The following is a 24396-nucleotide window of genomic DNA, read 5'->3' as shown; positions in this document are numbered from 1 at the left end:
ACACCCGAACCTGCTCGCTGGAGGAGAGAGCTGTCAGTGAACACATCCCCTGAACGTGTGTGTGTTTATTGACAGAGCTCACAATCAGTCAGCCGAAATCACCAGCACTGCTCAGAGCACCTGCCACCATACTGCAGCTAAATTGACATTAATAAGGTAGGTCATCTCTTCCATTGGGTAAAACTTCACAAACGACTCATTTCTAACATTTTCTGGGACTATATGGCATTGACAACTGTTAACATTTTTATTTCATTTCCTGCTGGTGTCATCTGTACTGGCTGATATATGACACAGTGAAAGTGTTTTTGCCTTCATATTTTTGATTAGGCTTTCCCTCTGTCACTGTCACAATCGCTATTCAAACATGCTTCGTCTAGCACAAGCTTGAAGTTTATTTTGTGTCACTATGGTGCAATGAGGAGCGCCTTATGGACTTTTGAAAATTCATTTACTGGCAATAAGCTTTATGTCACTTGCAGTTGTGAGGCTTTAATTTAGACATCATATATCATGGTTCCTCTTATGTTGATCATTAGAAAAGCATATTGTTCAAGCTTACCCAAATTATTCAGAATAGTTACATATGACAAAACAAATACACACAAACAATTATGGAAACTAAGGGTGGTTGATTTTGAACTCAGTTTTAAAGAAAGAGCTTATGGAAATAAAGTAGTATTTAAAAAAAAAAAAAAAACTAGGAAGGCTAAAATTCAGGACATAACGTTAGGGACATAATGGAATTTGTTGCATATGATTGTTGCAACTCTTTCATTGTCTGTGTGTGTTTTCTGCCTGGATGGACAGGCTCTTCTACATGGTTTAGAAAAGAAAGTCATGAATCTTGCTTGATGGTTCAGTGTTACAGATCATGTACATCTTGGTATCTGTATCTCAGGTTTAAAACAACCTGATTAAATAAACATATATTCATGATTTGTGGGCTATGTCGTAAAGAAATTCATGAGTAATCTGACTGAATGATTTTTTTTTTGTTTGAAAGTTGTGTGCCATTTTTGTTTGGCAGTCTCATGTTGAGAAATATATTTTGTGGTAGTTTAGCCTGCCAATGATTTCATCACCTTTGTACAATTTATAGCTTTAGGCATGTAATTCACTGTATACGTGGTGTGGTTATTATTTAAAAAAATATGCAGTGTGTCCAGAAACAAAAAAATAATAAATTAGTGTAATCAACTAATTCATTAATGTTCACTACCATTCAAAAGTCTGGGGTTGGTAAGATTGATTGATTGATTTATGATCACCAAGGCTGCATTTAAAAAAAAAAAATCAAATATGCAGTAAAAACAGTAATAATAAAAAAAGATCTTTAACTGTTTTCTATTTTATTATATATACAGTAGGCTACTTTTTAAATTTTTTGCTGATTTAATGCTCAAGAAACACTTCCTCTATCTTTATATTTTAGTGCGCCTTTGTTGCATTGTCAGTACTTTCTATTTTAAAAAATATTTTTCCATGTAAATTAAAAATGAAAAGCCAATAAATGAAATGAATACAAATATTTGCTTTTAATGACTGAGCTTTTTTTTCTTTTTTTAATCCAGGTGTCTTTTGAGGCAGTTTTTAGACCTTGACTAGAATTTTGACTAGAGGGCCGCTAACAATGTCCAAAGGTAAGATCCAATAACCAATGTTTCAATGCATCTTATCTTATTGAATCTGAGATGAGTTAAACTGTCAGTGTTTCTGCATAAGTCAGAGCTATTCATTTATGGCATTCCACTCTTACAACCAAAACAATGATGTCCCGCGTCACAGTATCATATCCTGTCGTGCCACATGTCACACATTGCTTAACACACTCATTGTCTCATACCACTGTTACCACTGATGTAATCAACGTATCAACTTTTGGCTCAATGTAGTGATATTAAAATATATCTTCATATGTTTGTGTATGATAAGTTCTGGACTGTCTTGATTTCAGAGGGGGACAGACAGTCGGTTTTGCGGACCACAAAGGTTCGCACCGCTCTAAAAGGAGACAACAGCTGGATACAGAGACGAGAGCAAGAAAATCTTGAGAAAGATGAAGAGGCGAAACCATGGTGAGAAATAAATATTATAACAAATCTTAAAGTTCAAAGTTCACAGTACAATTTTTCTAACACGTTCTCTCTTGTAGGGTCGCCGAAGTGCGAGCAAACCGTTCAAGTGGTGTGTTTGAAGAAACAAGTCCTGTTTCCTCACCCACGGCCAATGTGCCTCAGCCCAGATCCGACACAGAGAAGTATGCATTATTACTCTCCATGGTCTACATCTACATCTACTCATTTAGCAGGCCAAAGTAACAGTAAAGAAGTAAAAAATTTAATTAGAGCACAGTAAAGAGTCATTTGTGTATTGTGTAGTGTTCTTTTGGGTTTTTTGAAGACCTAAAGCACCTCTGCATTTTGAATCACGTTCAGAAATTTGAGCTAGAGGAGCAATGCAGTACTCCAGTGTAGAAATGACAAGAGACCAGATAAGGTGTTGGGCAGCATTAAAAAAAACGGCATGATTGGTTGTCCTTGGTCATGTGGTCTGCTTAGATTTAGACGGTGTTTATATGGTGGTCAAACACTATCCCTAACTTCTTGGCAACCTGAATGGTTCATTTGTGAACCTTACTGAAAGGTGTTGTCCTAAATTGCTGGACTGGCCTGGAAGAAGAGAAGCTTCCCAGTAGGTTAAGCTCGAGGTGGTGTTTCTCACTCACTGATTTGTTTCCGTTTCTTATATCTGTGTATATTAGGGCTGGGTAAAAAATATTGATTCTCTGATTTTAATCGATCTTCAGTTTAACGCAACGATATCGATTCGGTAAATCCCCGAATCGATTCTTAATGCGCGTGCTTCACGTAAGAGGATATGAATATTCACCTCTCGTCCTGAAGGTGTCACCATCTTTCGAATTGCTCCACTAAAAAAAACAACTGTGTGCACCCTATTATTAATGTAGATGTGTATTTCAGTAATAAACTTAAGTAGGAGATTTTCAGTTACCAGCATTTATATCAAAATATGGATCCCATGTCTGCAAAACTAACATTTTAAATGAAATATTGATAGCTAATCGATATCGAATCGAAATCGAATCGAAACCATAAAAATAAGAATCGAATCGAATCGCAGAATTGGTCACAATACCCAGCCCTAGTGTATATCCTTGTTTCAGTTTTTGAATGACTAATACAGACTATTGATAGCTGCTGATATAGACAGATAATTCCTTACATGCAGGAGCAGAACACACATGTTGGTTTGTAGTCAGCTGTAGTCTGTGTGGTGTGTTCAAGCTCATATTTTTGGTCTAGACCCAGCTGACAACACCGCCGGCGTTTGTCGCCGCTAGTTCTTTGAAGTTGGCTTTATGTGTCCTGTACTTATGAGACAAAACCAATGTCTGTGCAGCCACTGTAAGATTGTCAAGTTGGAAGGAGAGCTACATGTCATTGGCATAGCACTAGCAGGAAAATCAATGTTTCTGGATGATAGGTTACACAATGTTGTGTATTTCAGAAAGTGGAAGGGACCGATAACCGAACCTTGAGGCACACCAGCAGTTATTTGACACCAACACACCATGAATAATCTGTCTGTAAAGTAATACTCAAACTAGTGAAGTGCAGTTCTGTGAACTATAGGGTGGACAGGAGGATTACGGTGTTGATGGCTACAGAGTGGTACAGCAGAATGAGGATTAATGATTGAGAGGATGCTTTCGCCAACCACAGGGCTTTGTTGACTCATAGCAAGGTTTCTATTGAATGTCTACTTTTGAAGCTTGACTGATTGTTGTCTAGCTGGTTGTTCCATGAGAAGTAAAAAAAGTGCTTTTGCAATGGACACAAGGAAAGAAACTGAAATGTTCTATTATTATAAGATCAGAATCTGAATTAGCTTTATTGCCAGGTATGTTTGTACATACGAAGAATTTGTTTTAGTGACAGTAGCTCCACAGTGCGACAGAATGACAGCGACAGGACAGGACACAGATAATAAAAAAATAATGTACAAATATACAAAATGGACAATATGCAAAATAGCACAAACACAATATACAAAATAGACAATTCAGTATGTACAGGTGTGTTAGGTGCAAATTTGAAATGTAATAAGTATGTGTGTTAAATAAAAAATAAAAAGTATGATAGTGTTGTGTGTTTCATGTTTATTGTTAAGAGTTCAAGTGTTCATGAGATGGATTGCCTGAGGGAAGAAACTGTTCCTGTGTCTGGTCGTTCTGGTGCTCAGAGCTCTGTAGCGTCGACCAGACGGTAACAGTTTAAAGAGGGAGTGTGCTGGGTGTGAGGGGTCCAGAGTGATTTTACCAGCCCTTTTGCTCACTCTGCATAAGCACAGTTCTTGGAGAGTGGGGAGGGTTGTACCAATGATTCGCTCAGCAGTCCGGACTACCCTCCGTAGTCTTCTGAGGTCAGATTCGGTAGCTGAGCTGAACCAGACAGTTATAGAAGTGCAGAGGACGGATTCAATGATGGAGGAGTAGAACTGTTTCAGCAGCTCCTGTGGCAGGTTGTACTTCCTCAGCTGGCGAAGGAAGTACAACCTCTGCTGGGCCTTTTTGACAATAGAGTCAATGTGAATATCCCACTTCAGGTCCTGAGAGATGGTGGTGCCCAGGAACCTGCATGACTCCACTGCAGTCACAGTGCTGTTCATGATGGTGAGTGGGGGGAGTGCAGGGGATTTTCTCTTGAAGTCCACAATCATCTCCACAGTTTTGAGTGTGTTGAGCTCCAGGTTGTTGAGACTGCACCAGACAGCCAGCTCCTTAACCTCCTGTCTGTAAGCAGACTCGTCACCGTCCTGGATGAGGCCGAGCAGTGTGGTGTCGTCTGCAAACTTCAGGAGCTTGACAGAGGGGTCTTTATGTGCAGTCGTTGGTGTAGAGGGAGAAGAGCAGTGGGGGAGAGAACGCAGCCCTGAGGAGCTCCAGTGCTGATCGTATGGGTGCTGGATGTTTATTTTCCCAGCCTCACTAGCTGCTGCCTGTCTGTCAGGAAGCTGTTGATCCACTGACAGACGGAGGTGGGGACGGAGAGCTGAGTTCGTTTGGGCAGGAGGAGGTTTGGAATGATAGTGTTAAAGGCCGAGCTGAAGTCCACAAACAGGATCCTCACATCCCATGTTGACTGCATCATCCACAGACCTGTTTGTTCTATAGGCAAACTGCAGGGGGTCCAGTAAGGGTCCAGTGATGTCCTTCAGATAAGCCAAAACCAGCGCGGATTTCGAATGCCCTTGCCTAGCATCCATCTGGCTAATCTCCGCTCTCTACCCAACAAAACGGACAAACTCCTTCTGCTTTCCCGGTTAAACAAGGACTTTTCAAACTCTGCTGCTCTGTGTTTCACGGAAACCTGGCTGAACGACACCATTCCAGACAGTGCGTTGCATCTGCCTAATTTCCAGCTGATCAGAGCAGATCGCGACGCAGAATCAACGGGGAAATAGCACGGCGGAGGGACATGCTTCTACATCAATGAAAAGTGGTGTACAGATGTAACAGTGTTAAAGAAGATGTGCTGTTCAGATCCAGAAACGCTTAGATGTTAGAGCTACAGGTCTGTAGTCGTTAAGCCCTGTTATCTTGGGTTTCTTTGGGACGAGGAATATGGTGGAGCGTTTGAAGCATGAGGGGACTTCACACAGCTCCAGTGATCTGTTGAAGATCTGTGTGAAGATGGGGGCCAGCTGGTCAGCACAGGATTTCAGACAGGCTGATGTCACACCATCTGGGCCTGGTGCCTTCCGCCGGCTCGCTTCCCCCGTCTGCGCGTCCTGAAGCACCTAAACAGCGCCGCAGCTCTGCCGACTACTATGTTTAGCAAAACATCTGAATAATCGAAAACCGGTTGGAGATTTTGTGGTGTGTTCTGCCGAATGTTCAGCAGTTCTTCCCTGGTGAAACTGATCGTGTTTGACAACAAAAACAGGAAAAACTAACAAAAACACTAAAACAACTGGAGAGCCAAGCACAATGGCTGCCATGCGCGGCGCCATCTTTAAAATGAATATGTTGAATGAATATACCATCTTGAGATTATGTACTTTTTAAGCTGTGGAGATACCTGATACTGTAGGAGTGACAGAAGGAGTGTAGGAGATGTGGCTTGTAGAAAACAGAGGGGGAGACTCAATATATATGTAATATAAACACTCCTAAAACTGAAAGATCCTAAAGGGGATTTTCACAGTGATGCCATAGAAGAACCATTTTGGTTCCCCAAAGAACCTTTCAGTTAAAAGAACCATGTTTTTACATGTTAAAAATGACAGTATTTTATTTTCAAATTCACAGACCAAAAACATCTGGATCTGGATACATGATCAGGTAATGAGAATGCTCGGTCAAAATCAAAAGTTATCTTTATCAGCACTGCCTTTGTATTACTTTCCTTCATATGTGACCATTTACTTTTGCAGAGGGGTATTCAAGAAAACCGATTCCAAGCCAACATCAAATTCGTCCACCAATGGATATGCGTAAGAACATTCTGAAAGATCAGAAACCATAACGTTTTATAGACATTAGAACATCATGAAATAAATTCCATTGAATTAATATGGATGTATGTATTTTTACTCTTAAACTACATTTCTAATGTATGATTTGTAATTGCTAATAAAAGATAAATCAGTTTTAATAGTATGCTATTTGTCTCTCCTCCCTTAGTGGAATAAATAGCTTCAACAAAAAGCCATCTGAGACCTACAAGAAAATGTAAGTTAGCCAAAAACACTCAAGCATGAAGCCTTTGAGCTCAGTTTAGCACATCTTAATTATGTTTATTTCCATAAATGTTCTTTTCCCAGAGCCCCCCACACAATTCGGTCCAGCAATGAAAAGACAGTGCAGTCTGAACCAACTCTGAGTCCAGATGATATGGAAAAGAGGTGAGAGACCACATTCTACTGACTGATTTATCCAAGGTGACTTCATTTTCCTCTTCATAAAATAACCTGTACTTTGTATGTGTGTGTAGGACAGAGGCAGCCAGCAGTGTGCTGAAGGGATCAGCAGCAAATCGCCGTTCATACGTAATGTCAGCTGCAAAGAAATATGGGTAAGTGTCTTGTTGAAAGCACGACTTCTGGAACTGTACTATACTTTGGAAGTGTACCGTGGTAATACCATGCTCATTATTTAATAATACGTACATTTAAGGTGCTAATATGCATGTTTTAGGGCTAAATAAGATAATAAGGTGTATCCAGTGACAGCTTTTTCACTTTTTTCTAAGTGTATCACCACTGTAATTTTTTATATTTTATAAGAATTTTTATTTTATATATATATATATATATATATATATATATATATATATATATATATATATATATATATATATATATTTATTTAGTATTTACATGTTTCATGTTAAATAAATAAACATTTCTTACACCATCAACAAAACAACTACCAATACAATTCTAATTTGTATTTTTACAGTAACAATGTAACTAATATTCTATTTATTAAAACAAACTATATTTTTCATCAATGTATTCCAAAATCCTAACGGTAACACTTTAGAATAGGGAACACTTATTTGCTATTAACTACGACTTTTCTCTCAATAATTTCCTAATTTGCTGCTTATAGTAAGGTAGTTGTTAAGTTTAGGTGTTGGTTAGGATTAGAGATGTAGAATAAGGCATTAATATGTGCTTAATTAGTACTAATAAATGGCTAATATTCTAGTTATATGCATGCCAATAAGCAACTACTTAAGAGACCCTAAAATAAAGTGTTACCATACTAACTATAAGAACCCAGTAACAAATGTCATATTTCATGTGCATTTTATTTGTTAACTAATGTTCAGCTGTTCTTTTTAATTGTCAACTTTAATAGTTAATTTAAGGCAGTGCATCCACGTGACTTTTCCCCATTCATTCTTAATTACTTTTCCTCTGTACCACTATTTGATTAAAATATTAAGATGAATGCATATCCTATTCCTCACTGCACAATGTTCACATCTAATATCTCCAGATCTTCAGAGATGCCTGACAGCACTGCTGAGATGGGCATTTCCTTTGTTGCAAAAAGGTACTAGCACACACTGACATAGGTAAATAGGGTGAGAACAGGTGGCACAGGTGGTAATCTTACTCATATATCATTATGTGCATCTGCTTCCATTAAAAACAGCAATAAGTTCAAGTGTCCCACTGTGTAATCGCCATTACATTTAGTCGTTTAGCAGACGCTTTTATCCAAAGCGACTTACAAATGAGGACAATGGAAGCAATCGAAACCAACAAAAGAGCAATGATATGCAAGTGCTATAACTTTTTATTTATCCATTATTGTCATCCTCTTACTTTTGCATGTGTGTGTGGTTTGTAGGGTAGATATCAGTGATGATGATGATGATGACACTACAGCATCTGTTAAGTCTGTGCCTGTGCAAAGGTAAACTACACAACATCTGTCATATATACAACTTCAACCTATTTCTTGTTTAACACCATCTCAATTGTAATTTTATTTCATTTACAGTGTAAAAGCAAACGCTGAGCCAGTGGTGAAGGAGTTCAAGCCAGCAGCACCTGAAATTAAATCTGAACCTAAGCCAGTGACTGAAACTAAACCTACAACACAAACTAAAATAACAACTGAAGCTAATGCCACATCAGAATCTAAACCAGTGCTAGAAAATACAACACAGCCTAAAACAGCATCTGAGCCTAAACCAGCTTCGCAACCTAAACCAGCAACTGAAACTACAACAGTGGTTGAAACCAAGCCTACAGCACAAACTAAAGCAGTAACTGAACCTAAACCCACATCAGAAACTAAACCAGTTGAAACTAAACCTACAACAAAAACTGAACCTAAACCAGTAATTGAAACTAAAACTGAACCTAAACCTACAACACAAACTACAACATCAACTAATCCTAAACCCACATCAGAACCTAAACCAGTTGAAACTAAACCTACAACAACTGAACTAAAACCAGCACCTGAATCTAAATTTACAGTACAAACTAAAACGGTAACAGAACCTAATCCCACATCAGAACCTAAACCAGCAGTTGAAACTAAAACAGCAACTGAAACTAAAACAGAAACCAAAATTACAACACAAACTACAACAGCAGCTGAATCTAAACCCACATCAGAACCTAAACCAGTTGAAACTAAACCTACAGCAACACCTGAACCTAAACCAGCAACTGAAACTAAACCAGCAGCTGAAACTAAACCTACAACACAAACTACAACAGCAGCTGAATCTAAACCCACATCAGAACCTAAACCAGTTGAAACTAAACCTACGACAACTGAATCTAAACCGGCAATTGAAACTAAAACAGTAACTGAAACTAAAACAGAACCTAAACCTACAGCAGCAACTGAATCTAAGCTAGATGTGGAAACTAAATCTACAACAAAGACTACAATAGCAAGTGATCCTAAACCCACATCAGAGCCTAAAGCAGTTGAACCTAAACCTACAACAACACCTGAACCTAAACCAGCAACTGAAACTAAACCAGCAGCTGAAACTAAACCTACAACAGCAACCGACCCTAAACCCACATCAGAACCTGAAGCTAAATCTGCAACTCAGCTGAAACCAGCACCTGAAGTCATGCCTGAACCAGTTCCAGAGAAAAGGTTTGCTGTATTAATGTTCATGTTACAGAAATGTAAATAACTGCATATCTGATGTGGATTATATAGCCTTTTACGCTTTGTGTCTGTAGACAGAAACATTTATATGGATGCATTTTTCTTCATGTTTTTATCCTTTGCAGCCTGTCTGACACCCTGATATCCTTCAGCTCAGAGCCTGCCAGGTACAAGATGATCCCATTCATGCATAATAACATCCATCATACAAAGATTATGTTCATTAATCTCAGTGCCATTCATGTGTAAAGGGTTCAGAGCAGAGAACGCTGTTTATCTGACCTCACTGTCATGCGAATTTATTGCACTTATTGCCATGTGACAGTTCAATGCAGCCTAAGATAAACTTGTCAGATTCACACAGTCACAGACGGGATCTAAACCCACTCTAAGGCATATGAATATGTATGAATATGTATGCAGTGTCCATAAGTAGCATCAATTGTAATTGAAGAAGTCGTATGCAAACCAGTGAATGAACACATAAGGTGAAAATATTGCTTTAGTTTGTTTATGTATACAAACATATTATGCTTTATATGGTTCTCAGTTTGTTTTGGTAAGGAAAGTTGTATTTAATGGGATAGTTTTACTGAAATTGATATTTCAGTCATTATTTGCTCACACTGGCATTGTTTTAAAGCAGCATTGCCTTTTTCTCTTTCTTTTTTAGAGCACAATGAGCAGAGAATGATTTTTTTATTCTAAAGCATTTGAAAGGGTTTGTCAAAAAAGGACATTTATTATTTAGCAAAAATCCTTAGCTTGGTTGTAGCGCTACTATATGTCACTTCTCATTTTTATGAGAGTGCAGGCGTTCACTAAATTTTCTGTGACAGGGTTGAACTAGTTACTCACTCATCACATATTAGGTGAATGACAATTACATAGCAACTAGTCTGCTGACTGACATGACTTTAAAGACTTTGTAACAGACCACTAGAGGACGGGAGAGCTCTCTCTGAGACAATAGATTTCAAAATGAAGATTTTGATACTAAACCAGTTACTACTATACCATTGCTGTATTTCTTTGTCCTGCAGTTCTGGCCGAGCGGATTCAGGAGTAGATCTTCTCAGTCAGGATCTGCTGACAGACAACAGGTGAGAGAGGCTGAATGCACCTGTTATTATTATTGAAATTAATTTAGATCCCTAGAGCAGTGGAATATGCAGAGGCTGTGGCCAGTCTATAAAACTGATGCCTCATATACAGTACATGAGTACAAAATGAGTTGAATCATGATTCTGAGGCTAAAATTGAAGCGAAAAAAATGAAACATTTTGTCTTTATTATCTATATATATATATATATTTTTTGATTTTATGACGTGATTCTAAAATGTAATTTATTATATACATTTCATATATTTTTATATAAACTTATGTTGTGTCCCCAAATCAACTATCATTTTCCCATTTTTTAACTGCATGGTTTGTAATGCCAAATTAAACGGTAAAACTGGTAACCCAATTATCTAAAGGTTTAATTACACCCCAACTAACAGTATATTACAATATTTAGCTTGAGATGGCCCAGTGCAGCTGCACAACACTTAACACAACACATTATTTACATGAATAAAATGTTTACAGTCTTACACAGATGTTACTGTAAAACAGTCAAACTGGAAGAGGCACGTGTATAGAATCGGTTCTTAAATGATCTGGATGTTTCGCCTCTAGTTCTCTGCCTCAGACAAACAAGACACATGCAACTCTGGACCTGCTGGCAGATGATCTTATTCCCTTCAATACTACTACCACCAGGTGATTTTTTTTTGTCCTCTTTAATTCTTTATTCATAGAACTGTCATTTCTTAGTTTTGAAGAATACACATGGCATGCAGTTTCTTAGATTAACAATATGTAAAAATAACTCATATAGAAGCTCAGAAGACCGCGAAGGCTTCACTTGAGTATTGGAGTGTAACTAATAGTTTTGTTCCCCCTCTCTCAGAACCAGCACTGACTACACCTACAGCCGGAGATCCCTGATTGACGATTTTAAGAGGTACGGCATCATTTCTCTCTTTCTATTTTCATTTTTTTATATTATATTTTCAATCTTTTTGCTTTGTTAGGAGATGGTAAATGTGTTGATCATACAGCCTTCAGGAAAACAGTGCTGTGGTGTACTTTGTCTCAGCACAATAATCCTTTTTAACAGTAGCATCAGCATACGACAGCTTCTAAGTGCAGTGTGAAATTGTTTATTTTTTTTACAGCTCAGATGATGAACCCACAAAGAGGTAATGCTTCTGAATGAATGTCTCACTGTATATCTGTGTACACGTGGCAGCCAACACCTCATTCTCTGTCTGCTTGTGTCTTTCATAGTCCTCACTGGTACAGTCCTCCTAAACCGGACTCAAGGTGACTGTGCAGATTCATTTATCAGGTTTGCTAAAATTGTGACAATAATGGTTATCATGATACAGTTTGTCATAATAGTTTATTTTCAGTTCCACAGATACATTCAATCACTTTCAGCATCCTGTGGATTTGGTAACTGAGTGAGTATATAAATCAATTTACATGGACTTGACTGTTTTTATCATTTAATTTAATTTCATAGATTTTTTATAAAATTCAAATTATATGCAACATATTTTACACAGTGCATTTGATTAAATAGTAATATTAATCAAGATATTTTGTGCTTAATTGATAGTATGCCACCAGACATTTTGGTTTCCTTGGCTGAAGATGTCATTCCAATTGATACTAAGAGGTAATTCAATACTGCATAACTGTTTATTACTCCAAAAGCTCATCTTTATTGGCACAGCTCATTTCTTGAGCCAACACCTGGACCTGTCTGTGTTGAAACATATTGTTTGCACAGAGATCTTTGCTAAGAAACATCAATAACACAATGGGTTAAAGTCCCGGAGAAGGAAGTAGTGTGGTAGTTTGAGTCAAACCCAACCCTTAAACTCCACCTGAGCTGCAGATAAACTCTCACACAGAATCAAACACACTTTCACACGTGGAGACACGCTCTCTGGATCCCTTTTAAAGCAACATCTGTTTTGTTTTTTTCACAGTGACTGGAAGACAGAGATGGACAGGTAAGTGCCGCTGTTCTTTCAGTGAAGTTCATTGCATATACAGAAGCTTTAATAATAATAATAAAGCAAATTCCACTATTCATATTTCAGATTATGAGATTACAGGAGACGGGGATGTCAATAATTTGTCAATTTCTTGTTTAAAAAATTCTTATTAACAGAATCTGGGAGTGTTGATATATGATATATATTGTGATTCGACAAGATTTAAAATTTGAATTTTTTTCAATGAAAATATGTAATTTTGAATATCTTTTGACATCATCCCATGGCTCCCTTTGGTTGTGAACCAATATTTTAGACCAAACTAAAATTATATTTATATATTTTAATGCACATAAGTATACATATGAAATATGTTTATAAAGATATTACACAATGATTTAATAGTTTATTAAAATATTCAGTTCGGAGTAATGATTAATGTTTAATATTGACTTCCAGACACAATTTGTGAAAACATGAGAAGAAATCTGACTTTCCAAACTTAATATCTCATTTTTGAATTAACATCCTCTTTTGGGACACTTTGAAGTGCTGATGTTCCCTTAAGAGGAAAAATAACAGTCTTGTTGATGTTTCCAAAAAATATATTTTTAAAATGGGGTTAACAAGCATTTACATGTCCAATCTGGCCAAACCATCATGTAATACTCATGCATTGGTCACAAGGGCAAAACTAGCTTTTCCTGTTTAGCATCTGATTCCATAATAAAGAAGCACAGCACTGGAGCAAAAAATATAGGGCAGGTTTTCTAGGACAACAGCTGAATAAGTATAGCCCTGCTTTAAGTCTTGGGTTACTCATTGTTTCTTAAAAGATCTTTCCTGAAATAGTGCCTTGATAAAGACAAGTACTTTAAAAATGCTGCATGTCTCTACCTTTTCACCATTTACTTATGTCCCCCACAGTCAAACATAATAACTTATGATTACCATAAATACATGAGACCCTTCGGCTGTGCATGGTACATCAGAGATTTCTAACATAATGCATTTTTGTCTTTTAGTTACAAAACCAGCACCAAAACAGTGGAGAGTTCTGTCCAGGAGAACTTACCAGAATCTGAATCCAAGAAGTATGTGGGAAGATGTTATTCTAATGAATAGTTCATCCTGGTTCATTTAACCAGAAAGTGTTGTCCTGTTGAATGCCTGATTTCTCTTTTTTTTCTTTTTTTTTTAGGAACTTTGTCTATGTTAAGGAGTATGTGAATAACTCACTTCTTGATGGCAGGTAACTTGGAGGATTTATATTCTTTGAATAATTCTCTGTCGTTATAATCATTTTGCCAGAATTTGCTCCGTAAGATCAACGGTTCTCCGTTGGTTTGCTTTAGGACCCAGATTTAAGACAAAATTCCTTACATATGATTCAAAAGCAATACAAATATTCCAAAAATAAGCACTGAAATGAATTAACATGACCATGCACAGACTCTCTGATATGTGAACCCTCAAGAGACTAATGCAAAATAATGCACAACATAAAACTTGAGTGTGTGATGAGGATCTGGAATAACGTTTTTATTTTAGTATTGTAACTGATGTAAAATAAGTGCAGTGCAGAGATACTGTGTGAATAGAATATTAAACTGTGGATCAATACAATGTCTTCAACCACAAAAATGCTCTGTCTTCATCTTTATAGCAACTCTGACTATGTGTCATCAACATCCTCCAACTCCAACTACAGCAGCCCCAGCTACTACTCCAGGTAACATGTTTAGATATCTCACATAACATATGACGGGTGCACAGCAGCCCCAGAAACAAGGACACTTAAAAATGTCTGGATACATTCTGCACACAAAAGCACATTCATACATTTTGGAGCAAATGTATATGGGCCATTCTACAGAAAGTCAGAGTTGGAAACGTTTTGAAAAAAAATTTAACTTTCCAAACAAATTGTACGTATGAAAATTGTATAATATCCAAGGTACACATTTCTGGGCAGTTAATTCTCATATTGTACTTTCAGAAAGTTTTGGAATATTTGTCCTCTCCCCAAATTTGTCACTACGGAATCACATCAATAATAATTTAATTAGAAGGGTTATATTAAAATACAAAAAATGCATTATGCACTTAAATTTAGTTTATTTCCCCCAGATATGAGGATTATGTGTTCCCTTTTGTCACTACCGAAACAATGATGACTGTTTCAGTGGTGACAATTCTATGGGATAACACTCAAAAAATAGTCACTACCGCAACTCTATGGGATAACACACAAAAAATAGTCACTACCGCAACTCTATGGGATAACACACAAAAAATAGTCACTACCGCAACTCTATGGGATAACACACAAAAAATAGTCACTACCGCAACTCTATGGGATAACACACAAAAAATAGTCACTACCGCAACTCCACCAACTGTTTCGGAAGTGACTGTTTTGGTAGTGACAATTTTAGATACTTTTAAACTTAGCTCAAAGTTCTGAACAGTGGAAAAAACTAAATGTTATGGAATTGTAGCACTGAGAGAGGGGGACAGGAATATTTCTTGATCATAAATTTAGGGGTGTATTTAAAATCAGTCTCAGCCAATAGACTAAAACATGCATTGTTTCGGTAGTGACATGAAAAATGCGGGACACATTTTTTTTTTACATAAATTTTCATAATTTACAAAGAAAATATGAAATAAATATTTTTGGAACTTCACTTTTTAAAAGAATCAAAAAGATACTTTTAAGGACAACAATGGAAAAAATACAAAAATGATTTCAATATCATTTTCATAAGTTGAAATTTAGGGGTTAGGGTTTGGGACAGCCACCTTTCAACTGAAAGTACCCAATAAATGATGACTTTATATATATTAAGCTTACAAATACTTGAAATATTATTGTAGGTTTCAATGGAAAATAGAAGGGTCTTAATAAACATCTAAGATTTGAATATTTAAATGCTTTTTAAATGTGTTTTTTGGTTGAGGGACAGCAGTTTGCACCAATTCTGTACAATGGCCCATATATGTTATGGACAAAAGTATTGGCACCCCCTTCTAATGAACATGTTTGACTACTTTAGTAATTTCCATGAGTACAAATCTTAATGTTTAAGCATATAATGATATTCTAGGGAATTGTGTGCTTCTAATTCTATAGCAACAGTTTGGACAGGACCCTTTTCTATTCTAACATGACAAAGTTTCTGTGTATAAGGCAAGGTTGATTGAATGATTGATTGAGTCAGTGTGGAAGAATTTGACTGGTCTGCAGAAACCCAGCTGAACACCTCTGGTGTGACTTTAAATGCAGACCTTGAGCCAAAACCTCATCACCAAACACCAATGACTGAAATTTTAGACACTTCCAAAACTGTTGCAACAGAGATTGAAATACAATTTATAAATGCATGAATTATGTTTCCATTATATATCCTTATATGCTTAAACTTTAAGATTTGTACTCATGGAAATTACTAAAGTAGTCAAACCTGCTCATTAGAAGGGTGTCCCAATACTTTTGTCCATATAGTGTATTATATATGATAGACTGTTCTAAGCGTGCTTATATATCATTTACTGCACAAACAGTTATGTGTGTGAGTAAATGGGATTTTTCTTAGTTTGTCATACGAGCTCTAAACAATGACCTCATTTGGTCTTTTTAGAAGTGATATGACTCCCTGTACATACTGTGGAGAAATGGTGGGAAATGATGCCAAAATCACCATTGAGCACCTGAACATATCCTGTCACCCATCCTGCTTTAAGGTACGCAACAATATCCGCTCACACAAAGGACTCTCTTTTTTCCCAGACACCTCTCTTATTTGTATGGCTCAATATGCTGGATGCATTTTAGCATGTTTGTGATATGCTACACTGCTGTACTTAATATATGACAACAATATGCTTTAATGAAAATATATATTGAATTTCTTCCCCCCCACCCCAGTGTGGTATTTGCAGTAAACCAATGGGAGATTTACTCTACAACATGTTTCTCCATCGTGGGACGGTCCATTGTGAGAGCTGCTATTCCAATGTGCTTTAAGGAGATCTGCTTACACTGCCTGAAATATCCCTCAACAGTATAGCTAACTTGCTTATTTGAATAGGAATTAGACTTGTTACTGACACAAAACACGTTCCTCTTTATTTTCCCCCACTGTTCGTACCGCTGACATGCAGCTGTGCAGAATACCTTCTGAATATCATAAAAAGCTTTTCTTGTGCTATGAATGCTTGTTCCAATGCATCTAGGGTTTTTTTTCCCCGATTGGATTCCTTTAAATGTTTAGTCAAGACTATACGAATTTATATCTTTGTTGTATTTAATAATCAGAAACCATTTTAAAGAAATGATATAACTGTTTTAGTAGCACTGTTATGAAAATATGTATTCTGCATCGATATTCACAATTAAAGCAAAATTCTCATTGAATTGAAGTCAAATTCTCCTTTTGTTTTGTTACAAGAATGTGCAATAAAAAACATAAATATATAAATATTGCATAAGAAATACTGAGGTACACAAGCATATAAACAGGTCAAGACATAAGTCCCAGGAGTGTTATAGGAGAATCTCAAGAACAGGCCCAAAAAAAGAAGAAAAAATTCTTCCCCCCCCCCCCCCCCCCCCCCCCAAAAAAAAAAAAAATTAAAGGAACATTCGATTTTGGTTGTAGAAAAAAGTATACCTATTTATGAATTTTTGCATGATTTTTGCAAAAATTGTGACATTTTTTACATTATTTTTCAATTGTGACTGACAAACAACCTTCGCTCCAATACGAGCCAAATTCCCATCATGTGAATAAATGCTATACTGTACAAAAACATCCATATAATCAACATATTTTGGATCTATCATGTGCTTAACTCTCATGTTAATGATCCAAAAAGGGGGTTGCTTTACTTTATGCAGTAATTTTTCCTTTTGTAGTTAAACTTGACCTTGATGTGTTTCATGAGATTCATTCTTCCGAGACCCTCATGCAAAGAAACCATTATTCTTTGTTCATCATAACTGCAGTGATATCCATCTATGAGAACGTCTGTGACAAACTGCAAGCAAGCCTGAGTGATTGTGAGCTGTGTTGTTCAACATCTGCTGAAGCTTTCAGATTAACATATAGCTCAATAACATTCATTATGAATGCGTAATACAAAATACTGATGGGAAATATTTAAATGTAACAAGATTATTGTGATTGTTATTATTTGATTAGAAACTCCAAGAATTTTCAAAACGAAAAATGGCTCATCAGCCTTGGGTGGATTGCCAAATTGTTTCCAGAAATATTTCAGTCTTGAGCTGTCAGAGGAAGTTTTGATCTGTGACGAGGATGAGTCCTGAGTTCATCTCATCGGCCTCTGGCTCTCCTCACAGCGATGCTCTGTATATGCTGCCCCAATAACGACGGATCTGACACATTGTGTCTGATGAGTGACTCCAAACCCTCTGCTTGATCCAGACTCTGCCAGTAGTCCTGCGGCCACATCTGGAGCCAGCAGCTGAGAACAAGCACACTTCACAGTTTCACTCTAATCCATGTCTTGATTTAAAACAACATTCACAAAACATTCAACTTAAATGTGATGCATTTTAGAGAGAAATGCACATACAGTGCCCTCCACTAACATTGGAGCAAAGGCAGCTGTAAAAATAAATCTGCATCGTTGATCTTTTTGATCTTACATTAAAAAAAAATAAAAATAAATTCTAACCTAACATTGAAGTAAAACAATTGAAAGTGGAGATAAAATCTCATAATGAAATAAATGTTTTTCTCCAATGCATGTTGGCAAGTGGCAGCCCTAGAAATTCTTATGAGTAAAATATCTCTAAAGTATATTCCCATTCATATTTACATTTTTTAGCACACCAGGGTGACTAGGTGCATGAAATTGTCCAGCCATGACTTCCTGTTCCACAGGATTATAAATATGAGGAACACAAATGCCAAATTCCCTTAATCATCCATCACAAGGAGAAAAACCTAAGAATATTATTCTGATGTGCAGAACAAGACTGTTGAGCTTCACAAAATAGAAAGTGGCTGTAAGAAAAGAGCAAAAGCATTGAAAATCCCCATTTCCACCATCAGGGCTATAATTAAGAGGTCCCAACCAACTAAATATCTGCCTGGAAGATTTCTGCCTAATGCACGGTGAGAAGGAGAGTTTGAGTGGCCAAAGACTCTCCAAGGATCACAGCTGGAGAATTGCAGAGATTAGTTGAGTCTCGGGGTCAGAAACCTAAAATATCAAACATCCCCTACATGTTGTTTGAGAGGGTTTCAAGGAAAATTCTCCTAGCTCATCCAAAAACAAACTCCAGCAAATTCAGTTGTCAGACACGACTGGAACTTCAAATGGCACTGGTTTCTATGGTCAGATGAAAAAAATAAAAATAAAATGGCAACAAACCCACCAGATGGGTTTAGTACAAACAGGGATAAAAGTACCTCATCCACGGTTAAATATACTGCTGGATCTTTAATGTTACTGAGCTTCTGCCATGGCCATCCCAGTCTTCTGACCTGAACCCTACAGAAAATAAATGAGTGAGATGAACTGAAGAGAATGAGCTGTAAATCTGAAGGGTCTGGAGAGATTCTGTATGAAGGAATGGTCTCTGATCTCTTCAGGCATTATAGGAGAAAGCTCAGAGCTGTTATCTTGGGAAAAGTGAAGTGTGAAGTGACATTCTGCCAAGTATGGTGACCCATACTCGGAATTCGTGCTCTGCATTTAACCCATCCAACGTGCACACACACACACAGCAGTGAACACACACACACACCGTGAACACACACCCGGAGCAGTGGGCAGCCATTTATGCTGCGGCGCCCGGGGAGCAGTTGGGGGTTCGGTGCCTTGCTCAAGGGCACCTCAGTCGTGGTATTGAGGGTGGAGAGAGCGCTGGACATTCACTCCCCCCACCTACAATCCCTGCCGGCCGGAGACTCGAACCCGCAACCTTTGGATTACAAGTCCGACTCTCTAACCATTAGGCCATGACTTCCAATGAAAAGGACGTTGCATTAATTGAGTGCCAATAATTGTAGCCAACATGAACTAGAGAAAAGCATTTATTTCATAATGAGATCCTCCCCCACCCCCACTTTCAATTGTTGTACTTCAATGATAGGTAAAAATTGTGAATTTTTTGAATGAAAGATCAAAAGGATAAACAAAGCAGATTTATTTTCACAGCCGCCATTTGCTCATATTTACCAAGAGTGCCAATATTAGTTGAGGTCACTGTATTTGAAATAGTGATACTTAAAATCGGGTTGCCTATCATTTGGGTCAATACTTTCCACAGGCCCATATCCAGGACTGGGCAATGGGCTGCCCATGTGTGAGCTGTTGGCCATCTTTGGTTGAGGCGGCAAGTTTTGTTGTGGGTTCTTCCTGTGCGCTTTCACTGCTGCCAGACGCTCGTTCTCTCTGTCGCACACAAAACACTCAAACCCGTTCAGGTAGTTTGGTTTACTCATGTCGTTGACGCCCCACTCTTTGCTCTCCAGCCCCTCCAGCAGACGCAGGTTAGTGATCTTGCTGGGCGTTTTGTACTCCAGATAGCGCGAGTGCTCTGCATCGTCTTGATCCAGAGTCTTTATGAACTCCGCCAGGTCCCGTGGAGAGGGGAAATCGTCAATGAGGATAGCGGAGTGATTGTTCGGCAGCCAGTCGGCCACCGATTATGAGCCCCTGTAAATGGGCACACAGCCCTGGTGCATGGGACGCCACAGCTTCTCTGTCATGTAGTCGGGACACAGGCCGTTCTCCAGGGCCAGGTGGAACTTATAACGGCCGACGAAACTCATGAAGCGCCTGTCTTCACCAGTGGCTGTGCTGGTGTCCTCCAGATAGTCAGGCAGAGGTTTGTTATTAAGGCACTTCCCATACGAGTCAATCTAAGGAGAAGACAAATTATGATGATAATTTGGATTTTAAGAACAAAGTATACTTAATTTTTCATATATGCACACAGCTGAACATATAGCCTTTATAAAATCTTCTTAAGCAAGGCAGTGGTCGTCTTGGAGGTGTGTTTGGGGTCGTTATCATGTTGGAATACTGCCCTGCGGCCCAGTCTCTGCTTCAGTATGTCACAGTACATGTTGGCATTCATGGTTCCCTCAATGAACTGTAGCTCCTCAGTGCCGGCAGCACTCATGCAGCCCCAGACCATGACACTCCCACCACCATGCTTGACTGTAGGCAAGACACACTTGTCTTTGTACTCCTCACCTGGTTGCCGCCACACACTGTTGACAGCATCTGAACCAAATAAGTTTATATTGGTCTCATCAAGTCAAGTCAAGTCACCTTTATTTATATAGTGCTTTTAACCATGTAAATTGTGTCAAAGCAACTGCACAATATCAAAAAAGGAAAATAGTGTGTCAATAATGTAAAATGAAAAGATTAAAAAAAAGATTTTCAGTTAAAGGCATTTCATTATTGAATTCAGTGATGTCATCATCCAGCTCAGTTCAGTTTAAATAGTGTCTTTGCAATCAGGTCGACGATATCGCTGGAAATGAAGTGTCCCCAACTAAGCAAGCCAGAGGCGACCACAGGACATGGTTCCAGTAATGCATGTCCTTAGTCTGTTTGTCTTCAGCAAACTGTTTGCGGGCATCATCTTTAGAAGAGGCTTCCTTCTGGGACGACAGCCATGCAGACCACTTTGATGCAGTGTGCGGCGTATGGTCTGAGCATTGACAGGCTGACCACCCAAACCTTCAACCTCTGCAGCAATGCTGGCAGCACTCATACGTCCATTTCCCAAACACAACCTCTGGATATGACGCTGAGCACGTGCACTCAACTTCTTTGGTCGTCCATGGCGAGGCCTGTTCTGAGTGGAACAGGACATTTTCACGCGTACTCACTTTTGTGGCCAGCGGATTAGACATTAATGGCTGTGTGTTGAGTTATTTTGAGGGGACAGCAAATTTACACTGTTATACAAGCTGTACACTCACTACTTTACATTGTAGCAAAGTGTCATTTCTTCAGTGTTGTCACATGAAAAGATATAATACAATATTTACAAAAATGTGAGGGGTGTACTCACTTCTGTGAGATACTGTAAGTACAATCTTGATACACTTTATTTTAAGTAGCTTATGCCTGTGTAATATTCTGTAATTGTAATGTAATTAGAAAAGTATTACATGTATTTAAGCTGTGTACTGGTGGGTTAAATCAAACTAAGGTGCAGCTGGATAAGGTGTTCAGTATAGATACACATGAAGTACACTTAAGTACAATCTTGATACACTTTATTTTAAGTAGCTTATGTCTATGTACTTACATTTATGATTACGTTGTATAAAGTCTGCAACACGTATGTAACAATCTTTTTTTGTTAAATAAGTAGTTGTGTAACAGACTTGGTCTGATACATATGTGCAACAGTAGCTGCCCATTACATCTACATAATTACAAACTATAATTACAGGCTGTTCTATAACTTAGTTACATGGTAAGTACATTTTATTTCATGTAAGTACAACGGGTACTACTAAGTACTTAACTAGTTAATTACTCTGTATAAATGGACACCTTAAAATAAAGTGTTACTGTTTTTATTTTTGGGTGAGACCTCCTCGATTGCATACAAAATCGCACACACTCTGAGTAGGTTCTTCTTTTGAAGAAGTAATTACTTAGTGACCATTAAAAGTATGTTCTTAGTATGAATGCGTGTACTATGAATGTGATCAGGTTTCACTCCATTCATCATGTTGTCATTGTTGCTGGTGTGACCTACCGGTGTCACGTGTCACTGCCATTCACAAATCCTCTCCCGTTGCCTCATGGGATAGTTTGTTTGTGTTTAATGCCATGCCAGCTTCTGTGGCTGTTTTCATGGCGAGAAAATGTATGGCTAAATTATATCAGATTTGTACTGATATATTTTTGCTAAAAACTCAAACTGTATTTGGCTTAACTCTGCAAAAAGCTCTTCAAAAGAGTTAACTGATTTCTGAGTTCTCGCACCGGGTAAAACCAGCACAATCTAATAAAACATGCTAATATTAAAAACTTGTGTCATACTGGAATGACCTATTCTACAGCGGGTATAAATAATCTGGTCCCAAAGGTTGGAAAATATCCTGATAGGATAGTAAAGTGTTCATCAGGTGCACACTTCAGAATCTTGCCTGAAATAGCAGATCATCCAAGGACTATTTCATGAATGCTGTGAATATACTCTGATTTTGAGATACTGATTTTTGACTTTCATGAGCTGTAAGCTCTAATCATCAAAATTAAAACAAACACTTTTGAATGTAATGAATCTAAAATATATGAAAGTTTCACTTTTTGAAATAAGTTACAAGAGAAAATGTACTTTTTCACCGTATTCTAATTTTCTGAGATGCACATGTATGTGATTTGGGACGCAGCCCTCATTTCCCGTGGCGATGGCCGAGCAGATACAAACACTACAAATATCACGGCACTACACTGATGGTGACACACAGTGATCTAAGAAGACATCTGCATTAATGGACAAAAATAATTGCCTGATTTTGTAAATGTGGGAAATTACATTTGAATTAGACACGCAGTTTGTGCTTGTGTTAATTGCTTGCACTTACAATATGAGCCTACAATACCAGAAATAAGCCTGTTTGATGAAAGCAAAGACCAATGTTTATTAACGTTACCATTCCCATATTTACATATTTTGTTAGATTGTTACAAGTAATAAGAGAGTTTGCAACGGAGTTTGGTTTAGGGTCTTAACACACAAAATTATGTAAGACTTCAGTCTTTGCGAGTATCACATAAACACAAAGATAAATGTTGATTAATGTCAAACAACAAAAGACTGAAAAATCACTATTTATTACATTTGTATCTTTGTTCTGTTGTATTTACGTCTGCTATTTGCTGTAATTTGTTTATTTTATTATTGACTGCTTACTTTTCTTTAATAATGTTTATATTTTGTTAGTTAGGTATCTAAAATTACAGCGAAAACAATACGGTTACATGGGTCAAAAACAATAAAAACAACTTTATTTTTATTAATTTATTTATCTTTGTTTTAATATATATATATATATATATATATATATATATATTATTATTTTTTTTTTTTGCAGAGCTAGGGCCAAAAATGTTAAAAGGGCAAATAAAAATCTGAACCTCCAGCCAGACCAGGCAGGTAAATAAAAATGTCCTGGAAACTATAGAACATTTAGGAACATGTACAGTAATAAATATGGGGTAAACTAAAAGAAATGGCCGTATTTCAAAACACAATGAGCTTTTTGGGCATTGTGGTCTCAAAACCTACTAAAGTACCTAACTTAGACATTCATTTTGGTAATCATAATGGCAAAACCTAGTCACCAGCCTTATTCTACAGCATTTTTGGCCATCATATGCACCTATTATATCCAGAAATGCACTCAAGGTGTGGAGCACACTATGTTTGAAGCACAGCCAAAGAAGAATATAAAAGCACATTTCCGACAAAGCGCAAACACAGACGTTTATATTCCATACAACATGATCTGACAGCAGACTTCCTTGCTTCAGTGCAGGACAGACGCATGCTCCACTGTTTTTCCTCGCCTCTGGACACAAGATGCTGCTGCGGCATGGAGCATTACTGCCACCTAGAGTTCTGGATGAGAAT

The 24396-nt window shown here is 37.6% G+C and overlaps 1 protein-coding gene and 1 pseudogene across 2 annotated transcripts; one reads left to right on the top strand and one right to left on the bottom strand.

The window, feature by feature from the left end:
- LOC306883804 (uncharacterized protein) lies at positions 1 to 17201 on the top strand. Its single transcript, XM_079439294.1, has 26 exons — positions 1 to 156; positions 1575 to 1643; positions 1958 to 2078; positions 2156 to 2260; positions 6335 to 6367; positions 6460 to 6519; positions 6710 to 6757; positions 6850 to 6930; positions 7020 to 7100; positions 8033 to 8089; positions 8390 to 8455; positions 8543 to 9667; positions 9808 to 9849; positions 10726 to 10785; positions 11368 to 11451; positions 11642 to 11695; positions 11910 to 11933; positions 12022 to 12057; positions 12147 to 12197; positions 12356 to 12415; positions 12732 to 12755; positions 13766 to 13834; positions 13942 to 13992; positions 14407 to 14472; positions 16385 to 16487; positions 16672 to 17201. Exons 2-26 carry the CDS (start codon positions 1634 to 1636, stop codon positions 16768 to 16770), a joined length of 2610 nt encoding a protein of 869 aa, XP_079295420.1. The 5' UTR covers positions 1 to 156; positions 1575 to 1633; the 3' UTR covers positions 16771 to 17201.
- Positions 17202 to 18082: 881 nt separating this feature from the next.
- LOC306883195 (alpha-(1,3)-fucosyltransferase 11-like) lies at positions 18083 to 24360 on the bottom strand (annotated as a pseudogene). Its single transcript has 3 exons — positions 24277 to 24360; positions 20007 to 20644; positions 18083 to 18233 (listed from the first exon to the last, which is right to left on the bottom strand). The product of its transcript is annotated as an alpha-(1,3)-fucosyltransferase 11-like (transcript).
- Positions 24361 to 24396: the final 36 nt, after the last annotated feature.

This window comes from Barbus barbus (genome assembly GCF_936440315.1).
Source record: "Barbus barbus genome assembly, chromosome: 17".
Taxonomy (NCBI): Eukaryota; Metazoa; Chordata; class Actinopteri; order Cypriniformes; family Cyprinidae; genus Barbus; species Barbus barbus.
Note: the sequence above shows the minus strand (reverse complement) of the source record. Positions and strands in the feature narration are given on the sequence as shown.